Below are 12,508 nucleotides of genomic sequence, written 5' to 3'. Positions count from 1 at the left end.
CACCAATCCTCAGTGGCGAGTAGAAAGAAAAATGGATTGGACAGGCCTTTTGTGCATCATGAGGCAATGGATCCCACAATGAGTGGCAGTCCTGTGCTACAAGACATAGTTTTAAAGCACCTACAGCCCTACAACTTGGAAGGCAGGCACCTCGTAGCTCAAATAGCCTCAAACCAAGTGAACACTAGTATGGTTATTTTATATGCCACAATCACAGGGGCTTCCCGTTCACAGACTGGTTAGATGCCTTTCTGATGGCCACGTCATATTAAGGGCTAATAGGCAACTCAAACAGTCTTGAATCCTGGAAGAGATAGACCGGGCGGTGTATGCTCTAGCCAATAGGATAGCCTCCATGACCTTCTGAATAATTCTTTCCAGTATGGGCTTATAGTAGCCGATGTGTGGAGGCGGACATTTTGGTCTTACCTGTTGCACACTTCTATTTGTAGGAGACAAAACACATGAGCAAATTTGAAGGCTAAATAATCTACTGCTGAACGATCATTAATTAAAGGGAGCTGGATATGTAGCACAATGTTAAACGGCATCTACCCCATCCCCTCTGCCTCTATCGGATACATGGGAAGCCACTATGGCTCACCCGTATGTGGTGTTGCATCATTCTGTACACCACAGGCAAAATGAGAGGGTGGAGTAGTTCAATAGGCCAAGTTAGGAAAACTCCAACAAAATGTGGCCTGTTTAGGGCAGAGATAAGTGTGAGGTCATGTGACCGGAGAGAGAAAACATAAAAAGCATAGGTGTAGATTTCTATAAATATGGTAACCACTATTAAACGCCTTGCACTCCAGTTAAGGAAGGCTTTGAGCTTGACGTTGATGGTGGAGGTTAGAGACCTGATCAAAAATATCCTAACCATTGATCCAAAAGTAATGACAAATGCATGTGGACAGTATTACTAGGTATTGTTTGTTGGTATTCCCATTTACTTCGCCGTGAAAACCTTGCCTGCTCTTACTACTCCTACAGTCACTTCTCCAGATATTCAATTCATCATGCATTTACTTTTACTTAGTCTGCATCTCCACATTGTCAAGGTGGCAAAGGATATGGTTACGGTGATGTGTAATGTTCGGGTCAAGAGGATGTAGGGGGAAGCATATGGGTTGAAAAAGGTGGGGTAAATGGGCTTCAAATAGTAATGAGAAAGTGAATGCTAGGAGAAATGGAAGACGCAAGAAGTAAAGGTGACAAAGTGCATGTGTGATGAAGTGAATGCAGGGCAAGTAAAGACATACGGTTCTATATAATTCCATCAAGAATTTTTCATCATGAGAGAATTCATCTGCAAATGTATGCGGGGGAGACCCCTACCCCACCCCCCACCAAGTCCCCTCTATCTTTTTTATTAACCTAACTCCACACACCCCCATACATAGTATAGCACAGGTAAGGTCACCTCATGATTCCATGTCAACAGGGACACTCGATGCCAGTACTGGGCTTTGCAGTTTAATGACCTGTTACTTTAGTCCCTTTTACTCAAATAACCTGAATTAAAGAAAATAACTCCCAGATTTCAATTGATGGAGAATGACTGCCCGGGACCGAGTCATTGCTTCCTGGTGGCATGGAGGTATCCAGTGACTTCAAGCACAGGGCGTTTCTTAGCCACTTGTGTTTTGGAGTTGGTATCGGTTTCTTTTTAGTCACATGTTTATTTGAGCTAGTCTTATCTTTAAGTGCCTTTGCTTGTTGTGCTGTAGAGTTGCTTTGTAAGGTATGGCAGTGTAGTTGGGCATGTGTTCCTGTGATTTGTAGCAAACTTAGGTGTCATTTCATGGGTTATGCCTGTGTGGTGTATGTGGCCGGTGCTAAAATAAGCCAATTACAAGCTGCTGCCTAGCAGGTACCAGCAGAACGGTGTAAGGGAGCACGATTTTTGCCCTAAAAACACGAAAACTGGCCTCATTGTACAGGAGTGTTGCTTTGCTTGGGGCATAATTCATCTTGCACCGTTCTTGGTGATTTGTGGTGCATTTGGGTGCGTCAGGTTTGAGGGGCCTAACCTTGACTGTGCCTGTGATTTAGTCTCTGTGCATCATCCGGTTTCTCGTTCTCTCATTACAGTTTCGTCATGGCTGTTGTTTCCTGCTCTCTCGTTGATCGCGATTGGTGGAATAATCTTCATCCTCACAAACATGCAGGTATGTGAATGTGCATCACCAACATACCAGTTTGTGGGTATAGTTGACCGCACAGGACATAAGCAAACCAAGAAAAGGCCAGATGGAGCGAAAAGAGAGCAGGAGAATCGTGAGGGTGCAGCAAAAACACAGGGATAGAGACCAACGAGTCTCGGCAAGTATAGGGCAGAGCAGATGCCGGTGTGGAAGAACAATGTGAATGAGCAAATTGATACAGGGGGTGGGGGGCTGTATGGTGGTAGGGAGAGCTTTAGGAAGAACACCTCCAGGTGGAGGTATATATGTTAGGAGGTGGGCACTGACCCATGGGTGGCTTATGGGTGCAAGAGAGATGCAAGGGACAGAAGGGGCAAGTCACAAATCGGAGTGGGTAGGTGGAGAGATGCAGGGTAGCCGGAGAGGTGCGGAGTGACACGCAGGGCCATTTGTATAGCTTCAAAAGGGACATAGAGGTGAATGCTAGAATTTAGCTGCAATGAAAGTAAAACGAGTAGTGTTAATCCTGAAGGAAAAATGTGAATCTCAATGATACCATTACAATCTATTACACTAAGTACAGTAACAGCAGGAGAAGTTTAACGGCTTTAAAAATATAAAATAAACGAGAATGTAATTGCTCAGAACAGTTTTTTTAACTGCTAGTCTGCTTACCAGTGTCCTTTCTGAACCTCTTTAAACCAGCTTCCTAAGTGCGGTAAACCTCCAAATCCCCCTGTCGCCCACAAATACGGTTCCCGTTTGCCTCATTGCTCTCCTACCTTTATCCAGCCGCTGGATATTTTATTATGGCAATAAGGGGTTTGGTGGACATCACCAGCCGTTAATGGCCCGACCCCCAAGTAATAGGCCAGAGCGAAAGGCGGGCCTTAACACTGGACCCAGTTCTTTTACCGGGCTCATGAAGCCCACCAAACCTGTTATTATTGCCATTAGCACCACAGGTTTCCAATCCGGAAACCCGGCATGCTGATGGCAATGTATTTTCTTGGAATGAACGGGACACTGTGCACGTCCCTTGCAGTCAAAGAAAATACTGACTTAAGATGGCCGCTGTTGAGACAGTACGCAGGGCTCCAGGGGGAGCCCCTCTTCCATTTCCATGGCGGGCCAGGACAGAGGCTGGCAAGGCGGCGGTAGGTTGCCACTGCCAGAACAAGAAGGTGAGTGGGGCATGGGAGGGAAGGATGGGGAGAAGATTGCACTGTGGGGAAGCAGCCATCAGGCTGCTCAGAACCTGGGCTGAGATGGTGGGATTCAGCCTGCAATCCGAGTAACCTGATTGGTTGGGTCTGCCGCCCCGGGTGCTAATTTAAGTTTCAACACTTTTGTTTATACAGCATTTTGAAATTCACGGTTGTGTTTGCAGGTCGGAAACCTCTTTGGCAAAAAACGATCCACCATCATCACTCTGTATAATGGTGCATTTGACTCATCCTCCGCCGTCTTCCTGCTCATCAAGGTACTCCTGCTTCCACATTTTACATTTTTTTATTTATTGTCCCTGTGACCCTGACATGTGCAATGAACAAAAATCTTAGACTACCTGTTTGTATATTTCTTTTATAATACATGGTAGCCTGTCCTACCCGCACAAAAGTTTGGAAATATTTGTTTTACTACAGGTTAGTTGCAGAATCACTGCTGACCTGAAATAAAAAAAAATGGCATCACCGTTGCTCTGTAATCGGTTATTCCAGTTGGGTTATAACGTCACAATGCCTGCTGCTGGAGCCACCAGAGGTCCAGCGGGCACCAGGGCACTTAATTAAAGCCATGACAACCTTTCAAGGCCCTTTCTTGTAAAACAGCATTTTGTGACATTTTCAATCATTACTGATACGAAACAACTTAACTTAGTAGATTTATGTTGTGCACAGCTGGAGTTCAACACGTGGGAGCAGGAATCTGCACGTTATTACCTTTTTTGAAGCACAAAAGGAACACGTTTTTAGATGCTTTTTATTAAACTATGTTCCTGCAATACTTTAGAAGCTGCGTATTGGTTTGGGATTGTGTTTTTAACCAAGCAAATTCTACATTGATTATACGTGGCAGCAACTAGAAGAGCTTAAGCAAGAGGTCAAGTACTAAAAGGGGTTACAGTGTCTTGCCATGGCTTGGAAGGAATACAAAATCACCTATCGTACATTATAGAGGTATTGCAAGTCACCTCAAAGTTCTGTGACCTTATGAAGGAACTTGGCCTTTGGCCTTGCTCCTCTATTTGGCCACAGAGCTGCTTGGTGACTTGCAATATCCTTATAACCTATGGTAGGGATATTTTATTTGATATATTACACATCGCTAAATACTAAGGTTAGGCTTTTTCTAAGCCGTCGCAATGTCAGATATTTAAACTGAGGCAAGTGAGATCTACCAGGATCACACAGTGTGACTATGTTGGGTTTGAAACTCTGGTCTTTTCCATTCCAAACACCTCAGCCACCAGCTCACATTTTATGTCCATGGCTCGGTATGCAACAGAAGCTAAGGTGAAATCTGATGGGGGGGGGGGCAGAGGGTTCTAGAGTGCAGTGGACCCATGTATCTATGTGGGCTCTGCGCTTAACTGCAAATTCATCCTGATCTACGAGCAACTTTGCTCCACGCCCTTGCCCCAATTTGGTACATGGTACCCCTCCTACAGTTGATCCGCCCTAACGCATTGTCCCCTGACATACGACGCCTGGAATCAACCGCAATCCTGTGTTGCAGCCTATCAATGCACTGTGAGGCACCATAGTGGCGCGACGCATGGAGCACCGGAGTGGTGCTAGACCGCATGGGATGGAGATGTGAGTTCATCGCCCCAGGATTCCCCAGCCCTCACAGGCCACTGATTGGGGGTGAGCGAGTGAATCTCCTGACAGGTCTTCTTGGGCCCTGCCGCCCCATCTGCCTGCAAGCAGCTGCGTGATGCTCCGTGGTGATGGAGGGCAGTGTGCGTTGGTGCTTGACAGGCGCACGTGCTGCACGGCAGAGCTGGGAATGCAGGCCGGACTTGTGAGGGCACTGATCATGGGAAAAGTCGAAGCCACTCCCATCACCCTCCTGGGTGGTCTAAAACCTGCTGTATCACCTGTTTCTGCTTTTCAGTGCAAGGGCCCGCTGCTGAGCAGACCTGGAGGATACGAATCCATGTAATATTGGAAACCAATATCCTGATGAAAGCTTCCATTTTCATTATGGGTGATGACAAGCTGGTGTGCGACCTGTCAAAAGCAAATCAAGCCTGGCTGTTCAGGGGATGCATGCTGGCGAGAAAAAATATTCTACGTGCTTGGAAATCAACAAACTGTATGAGCATAGAAAACTAGATTAAAGACCTGCTGACTTGCTCTATCTCTGAACGGATCCTACAAATGCAGAGATGACCTTGATACGTTCGAGGCAATCTGGAGTCAATTACTGGAGACATATGGCTAATCTGTTTACAAACTGCTAATAAAAACTGTATCGCCCAAATATCACCCTCTCTTTTGGGCCCTTTATGTGTTACACTAAAGTTATTATTATAATGATACCCATTATTGCATGCTGCCTTCTTATGTAATGTATGACTAGGAAGATCAATATATACCATTGTGAATTTTCTTTTTTTCCCTCTTTTCTCCTTCTCTTTTTTCTTTTTTCATGTATTGACTGTTATTATTCTGACCTGTTATTTTCATCCGAATTATGGTATTTGTTATACCAATAAAAACATCTATTAATGATTGGACTGCGCTAACTAGTGGGTTCCGGATGACAGCTGTTGCTGGATGATGCTACTCTCCCCTGTAGCCCCTACCTCATTGGATTTCTCCTTGGATCATACTTGCTCTCATCTACCCATCGCCGGCGTCTGTGTTCCAGATTACTATCGGTGGCTTGTTGCTAGCCGCCGCCAGGTCCGAGGATAAGCCCTGAAAACACAGCCACCAGAGCAAAATGGCCACATATGCTACAATCCCAGTGATGCTGTGGGTATTTGCTAGGGAATGACCGCTGAGGATGATGGCCCCTTCATGGCCCCGTCCCAGCAAGATGTTATGTGAGTGATAACTGACTCCAGGTCCTCTATAGAGGGGAAGATGGACATCCTCTGCATCAAAGTGGGTCTCCTGCGGCAAGAGCTTCACGAGATTGGAGTTTCGACATGGAGGTTACTGTCATTACAGTTGAGTCATTATGTTGCATAAGGATCCTGGAAGAAAGAATGGAGGATGCTGAGGGGAGAGGTCCAGGCACAGTAATATCTGAGTGATTGGCCATCCATAGAGCCGAGGAACCGTCTGCTGTACTTTTTTTGGAATCTTGGTTTAAGGACATTGTAGTGCCCTCTGGGTTGGTTAACTTCTCGGTTGAAAGGGCAGATAGGGTCCCGGCTACACCTCCACCTCCTGGTACACTGCCATCCCTCCAGGGTGATTGTCGGCAAGGTATTGAACGTCTGGAATCACGATGCAATTCTGCAGGTGGCATGCGAGAAAGGTTACCTGTAACTGCAGGGGTGCATGTATCGCACTGTTTCCAGATTTTACACAAAAAGCCAGACCATCTTTTGATCCAATCAAGAAGAACCTCTTAGCCATGGATGTTAAATATGCACTCTACCTACCAGCCAACTTGAAAATCCTCTGTGATGGTCGGGCAGACTTCTTCCACTCCAAAACTTTCTTTTTTTTTATCTTTCAAGCGGTGCCTCACTCTCATGCATGCCGTTTACCATGGGATTCAAACAATGCATCAGTTGTCAGCAGCCTATCTTCATTATGCCAATGTCCAATGCATGGGTATACATCACCTGGTTAGTTCTTGTGTTTTCTGTCATGTAATTCACCTGAGGTCTCTGCGGAGTAGTCTTCTTTCCATGCCACAGCTGGGACCAGTGCCGAAGGAGGCCGACATTGGTAAAATGGAGACCATACTGGCAGGTGTGGAATGTGATTCAGCACCAGCCCTTGGTACCCAGATGAAGACCACCAGCCCAGTTCCAGGGTCTTCACAGGACTGTTTAGGGGACAATCTGGGTGCTTACACATGTGAGTACCTCTTGGTGGGGAAATGTTAGTACATGCTGGTGGGAAAGGATCTCGAAAGATCCACCCGGTAGTGGAGGATTTGTTCACTCCAGACAATATCATTATGGTACCAGGAAAGAGCTCTTCCACCTCAGGTAACAGCCGAACAGCTGAGATTGGCAAGAGCTTCCAGGGTTGAAACTGTACCGACTGTCTCTCCTGTATATGCATCAGTATCCAAAATGTCTTGCCCCAGAAAAATCTTCTGATTCTTCGGTACCGAGAAAGGTGAGAAAAACTCATGATCAGAGGGGTAGCCAGTGATAGTCGCCTGGGAAACGATCACCATGGGGCACCATTTCCCCAAATGTGCACTCCAAAGAAATTCAAAAACTTTCCCTTCATATTCTAGGACAGGAGTATTTAATAGTAAATAATACCAGTCCTAGAATACGTGGGGGTAGGCTTTTATGGGTCCAGGAAAAAAAGTTGCCTACCTGGCGGCTTTTTCCCAGGCGGCATTATCACATGGAACCCATCAAAAGCATAGGGATAATTCTCGGCTGGTACCGGGCTCGGTACCGACTACTCCGAAGAGACACGAAAGAAGGAAGTCTTCAAAGGACAGATGCCATAATATGGCATTGGTACCAGAGGTTCAAAACAAGCAAATTGATCTAATTTCGGACTTTGAGTACTTTGATCCCTCAAAATGTTTCACAGTTAATCCTGAGTAGCTCTTTGGTACTCCAGTAAGGCCAAAAACATCTGAGAGTTTTTCTCAGTTTTCCTTGGAGACTGAGGGAGATACTGTCTGAACCAGTTCCACCTACATCACAATTGGTGTTGACTAATAGTGGTACCCAGACCTGTTCTGTTTAATATTCATAACCCAACAGAACAGCTGTCCAGAATAGATTCTTCTACTTCTCCTTTGAGACCAGAAGATTTCCAAGGGGAACCTTCGGGTATGGCTAAGAAGATTACATCGACTGCTTTGGAGACCATTTGTCTGAACCTTTTCTTGAGGTTTTAGCGTAACGTATTAAGGACAAAATACGCCTGAGGTCCCTCAAAATGTGGGAACCACCGAAGCACCACCTGTAGTTACTCCAGTTACAATTGAAGGAGAGGCAACTGTCCCTCCTAATAAAAAACAAAGTGCCTTTTGACATAGACACAGATTCTGAGGGTGAAGATTCTTCGGTTTCACCATCAAAAATGTTCCATGACATTGTTGCAAAGGCTATGCAAGCCTTGCAAATTGTACCAAAAGACAAACCTGAGACTGCTGGAATTTTTGGGAAACTGCCTTCTCAACAAACAAAGTTCTTGTTACCCATGGAAGGTTACTTCTTGGATCAAGCTTTGAGTGATTGGGGTAAACCCCATTCGGATCCTCATGTGCCCAAAGTTCAGGACGCTAAATATAAGCCTCAGCGCTGTGTGTGCTGATATAAATGTAAACAAAACAACAACAAAAAATAAGGTTCCCAAAGAAGAGCCTTTTGTATTAATGGGGAATTTGCCAGTGCAATCTTACGTAGTCTCTGCTGCTTTGGGAACAAATAGTAAAGGACCTGCACATTCACCTTCTGCGATATTAGACAAGAATGCAAAGGCTTGTGTAAGAAACTCGTTGTGGCAACAGTAAAGACAGACACAAGTGATCACAGTTCAAGGGTGTTTATTAATTTGTATAGGTAGATTGGAAAAACGCCTATTCTAAGCCTAAATCTAAGATGGGAGCAAGCTTCAACCATCAAACAATAATAAGGCAGTCCGAGTGGCGTCTTATCAAATAAAAGGGCCTATACTAAAAAACCTATTGCCCATCTGTACGCTAAATACATAAAGAAGTGTGGGATAATGTTCATAAGAAAGAAGGAAGTGTTCACAAATAATGAGTCAAGATGCGGTAGTCAGGGTCTCCCTTCCGCACGTTTTAAGCATGGGACAAGGTAGGATTCTGGAGCACAGCACACGCTCGAGCTTTCCCAGCACGAGCCAACAGTTCCGCTCTCAGCAGTCCGGGCCTTCGGTGGTTAAGTCTCTTTTCTACAAAATGTCTCTTGCCTCTGAGGACCTGATAGCTTCAAAATAATAAACAAAGTTCCTTTCCGTATGCACGTTGGGTGACGCCTTTCGCCCCTGGATCCCCCTCTTCCAGGCTCAGATCCACCAAAAATGTATTACGATATCAGGACTTTCGCTAGTTAGGTTTCGTACTTCCGAGGGTCCGACAGATTCAAAATAACAAACAAAAGGCTAACAATAAGTTTTAAAGTCCTTCTCTGGTTGTACTTGGGTGATAGCTTTTCACCCCTGGGCCCTCCTCTTCTGGGCTCAGACACCTCTTGAATACCAGGTTCCCTCTGTCGGGTTCCCTCTGGCCTGCATTCAAAAGACTTTCTCTGTTGCACTGTTCTCGGTTGCTTTCACGGGTCAGAGATTTTTGGCTTCTCACCCTTGGATCCCCCTCTTCCGGTTTCATATGCCACTCGACTGTTTGTCTCCCTCTGTCGGGTTCACTACGGTTTCTCAAACAATTTCTTCAGTGACATTCACAAATCTTAATTAAACGGTTCACTGTGCACATCCCTCTGCCGAGTTCACTCTTGTCAACTTTAATTGCAAATTTTCTTAATCAGTTCTTACGATACAGGATTCACTTCCCTTAGCTTCACAATCATCTGTCAGTCAAAGACTTTTGACTGTAAAGAGGATTTTACTGGACCCCAGCTGACCACTTTGACCCCTATTTTGCCTTTCCCAAAGCCTTCTGGTAATGGTAGTTCCTACAATCGGGTAAACACCCAGAGTTTCTTGAGTGAGCACCCACATGGTGCTTGACTTCTCTGTTGCTGGTTTTCCCCTTTCTGCTATTAACAGTTATTTATGCTCTTTGACAGTTCAATTAGCCGTTTGCTACTTTCGTTCAACACAGTTTGGTTTCTTATCGGGTTGCCCCTCGACTCACTGGCTATGATGAACGGCTTGGCTTTTCTTCTCCCTCGAGTCAAGGTTTGCACCATGGAGACAAGCATCTCTCCCTTGCTTGGCTATCAGCAGAGGTGGGCCCTGTGTACTGTTGACATCTGCTGCAAAACACAATGGCCATTGTTTGCGGTCTTATGATTTCTTGCACGGAAGTTTCACAGGCCTTGGTTGGAAAGAGCCAGGTCGTTTCTCTCGTCACCCTTGCGGTTTGCGCTGTCTTTCTCCTCCTTTCGAACTGCCGTGCTGAGTTAGCTCTCTCGACGTACGGTCTACCTTGCTCGTATTGTGCTCTCGTGCTCCACCTTTTATCCCTGTGGGGAAGCGAAAGGGCCGTCAGGTGTGTGTGATTCTGGTCAATTGCCTGACTTTGCCTGACCCTTGTACTGGGACATGTCAGATAAACAGCTGTAGGGTTAGTCTGCTGTTTTCCACAGGGTAAGAAAGTGTTTGTGTGAGAAAGGGGGGTTTTGTCATGAGAAATGATGTTCTTTGTCCTGGGGGGGAGGGTGTTCCCAGCCAATTGTGAAGAAGGGAGAGCAAGGACTAAGGGAACCTGAATCACCATGAAGGTATTTTTTTCATATTTGTATCATAGTATTGTGCATTGTTAGATTCATTTGCCATTGTGTTCAGAAGGCCAATAATAAATAACTGTATTTCTTTTACACAATTGTTTTATATTGAATTATTGTGTGCCATACGGTGTGTACTCATTGAGGGCCCCTGACTCCACACACAATCTCCCGAGGCTAAGCCTTGACTGCTCATCCACATACCTTGATTGTGGCTAACATCTCAGAGTTCCCCATTCACTATAATTAAGGTGGCCTCCTAAAATCTGTCCACCAGGCCAGATTCTAGAAATCCATCTTGGGTACCTATATGTCCTGAAGAATACTCTGGTTCAGATCCCTAGAGGAGTATTTATAAATATCTAGCAAGCGGTAAGGGTTCTCAACACAGGATGCTTTAGACACCTTATATATTTTGGTCTGGGAGGGTGGAATCAGCCCCCTGATGACAACAAATACCACTGGGCCTCCCAATTGGTGGTGGCCAATGAGTGACTATGTGGCAATGGTGTCCTCTCTCATATCAGCCTCGAACACTCCTGATTTACTGACCAGGATCCATTACATACGCTGTACTGTGGTCGCGGACATTGGAGGGCTGCCGTTGGTGTTGTGGCAAATTGTTCTCACATACCGGGTGGTCACTAAATTAATGGGTCTCCCAGAAACCAGTAAACGAGACTTTGCCAAGAGATGGGGGTGGGGCAGGGGCATTAGACTGCTGGAAGATGTGATCCTTGAGGGCAGGCTGCAGGCATTTGCGATTTATTAGCCACAGGTAAATTTCATTATGTACAATTTAGACATGCTATGTTTATGCAATTCCATGGGCATTATGACCTTTGTGATGAATCCCACGGTATTGTCACATCTTCCAAAGGGGAGGCCAGGTGAATCTCATGGGAGGGGAAATCCCTCATGGTATTGGTGAAAATGATCCTGGGAGAATTCAGTACTCCTTCACACCTTTGGTGTTCCCGCCTTCCTTAACCCCCACTCAAGTCCCTCTGGTGCCTCACACCACTGTTTGTTATGGTTTATCAGGGAACACCCTTAAAAAGACAGACGAGGAAGAGGAAGATGCACCCAAACCGGATTCAAAAAATCAATGTGACGTGGAAGATGAACAAGGAGGTAAAAGCCCACTGCAGAACTAACACATGCAGGGAAGTTGCCCAAAGGCAGTATTGGTGGTAGAAGGAAGGAGGACTCGCGGCGTGGTCGAGCAGACAGCCCTGGAGGAGCAAGGAAGGAGATGCTGGATCTGTACTGAAGAGGCAGTGAGCTGGAGACCGGGACGCGGACTGCCACAGATGCCTGAGAGTTCTTCGTGAGGCAGACCTGGTCGGTAGCAGAGACACAGAAAGCCAGACCGGGGGAGCATGACTGGGAACAGTAACTCAGACAGCTGAAGGCAAGAGAGAGAGAGAGAGATGCTGCAGCTACAGAGCCATAGGAAAAGCAACGCCAATCACGGTAGGAGTGGAGCAGCTTTGCTCCAACTCCCGAAGAGACCGGAGACTGCTTAGAGACTTCCCAAAGGTAGGAAAATGGCCAGGTGTCGTAATGTGCACGGGCTCTATTGGAATGTTGATGCCAGTTTGTGAATCAACATTCCAAGAGGCCAGTTAGAAGTAACTCTGGAGGAGGCAGCTGCTTGTGGGGTCTATGCGAATAAAAGAGCCGTTACACTTACCTCTGTGTGGGGAGATTTTGTCACCAGACCGGTCAGGAGGGCATTACGGGAGCCTAGGAAGCTAAT

General features: G+C 45.9%; 1 protein-coding gene across 11 annotated transcripts in view; it reads left to right on the top strand.

Moving 5' to 3' along the window:
- Positions 1 to 12,508, top strand: part of SLC43A3 (solute carrier family 43 member 3) — a 918,364-nt gene that overhangs the window by 725,812 nt on the left and 180,044 nt on the right. For all 11 annotated transcript variants that reach the window (XM_069629005.1, XM_069629006.1, XM_069629007.1 and 8 more), the window contains 2 exons: positions 2,095 to 2,171; positions 3,538 to 3,630. In XM_069629005.1, the coding sequence (XP_069485106.1) occupies positions 2,095 to 2,171; positions 3,538 to 3,630 (170 nt within the window). The remainder of the gene's footprint in view (positions 1 to 2,094; positions 2,172 to 3,537; positions 3,631 to 12,508) is intronic.

This window comes from Ambystoma mexicanum, chromosome 12, assembly GCF_040938575.1.
Source record: "Ambystoma mexicanum isolate Mex_15411 chromosome 12, UKY_AmexF1_1, whole genome shotgun sequence".
Lineage (NCBI taxonomy): Eukaryota > Metazoa > Chordata > Amphibia > Caudata > Ambystomatidae > Ambystoma > Ambystoma mexicanum.
This window is presented reverse-complemented; position numbering and strand designations above follow the sequence as displayed.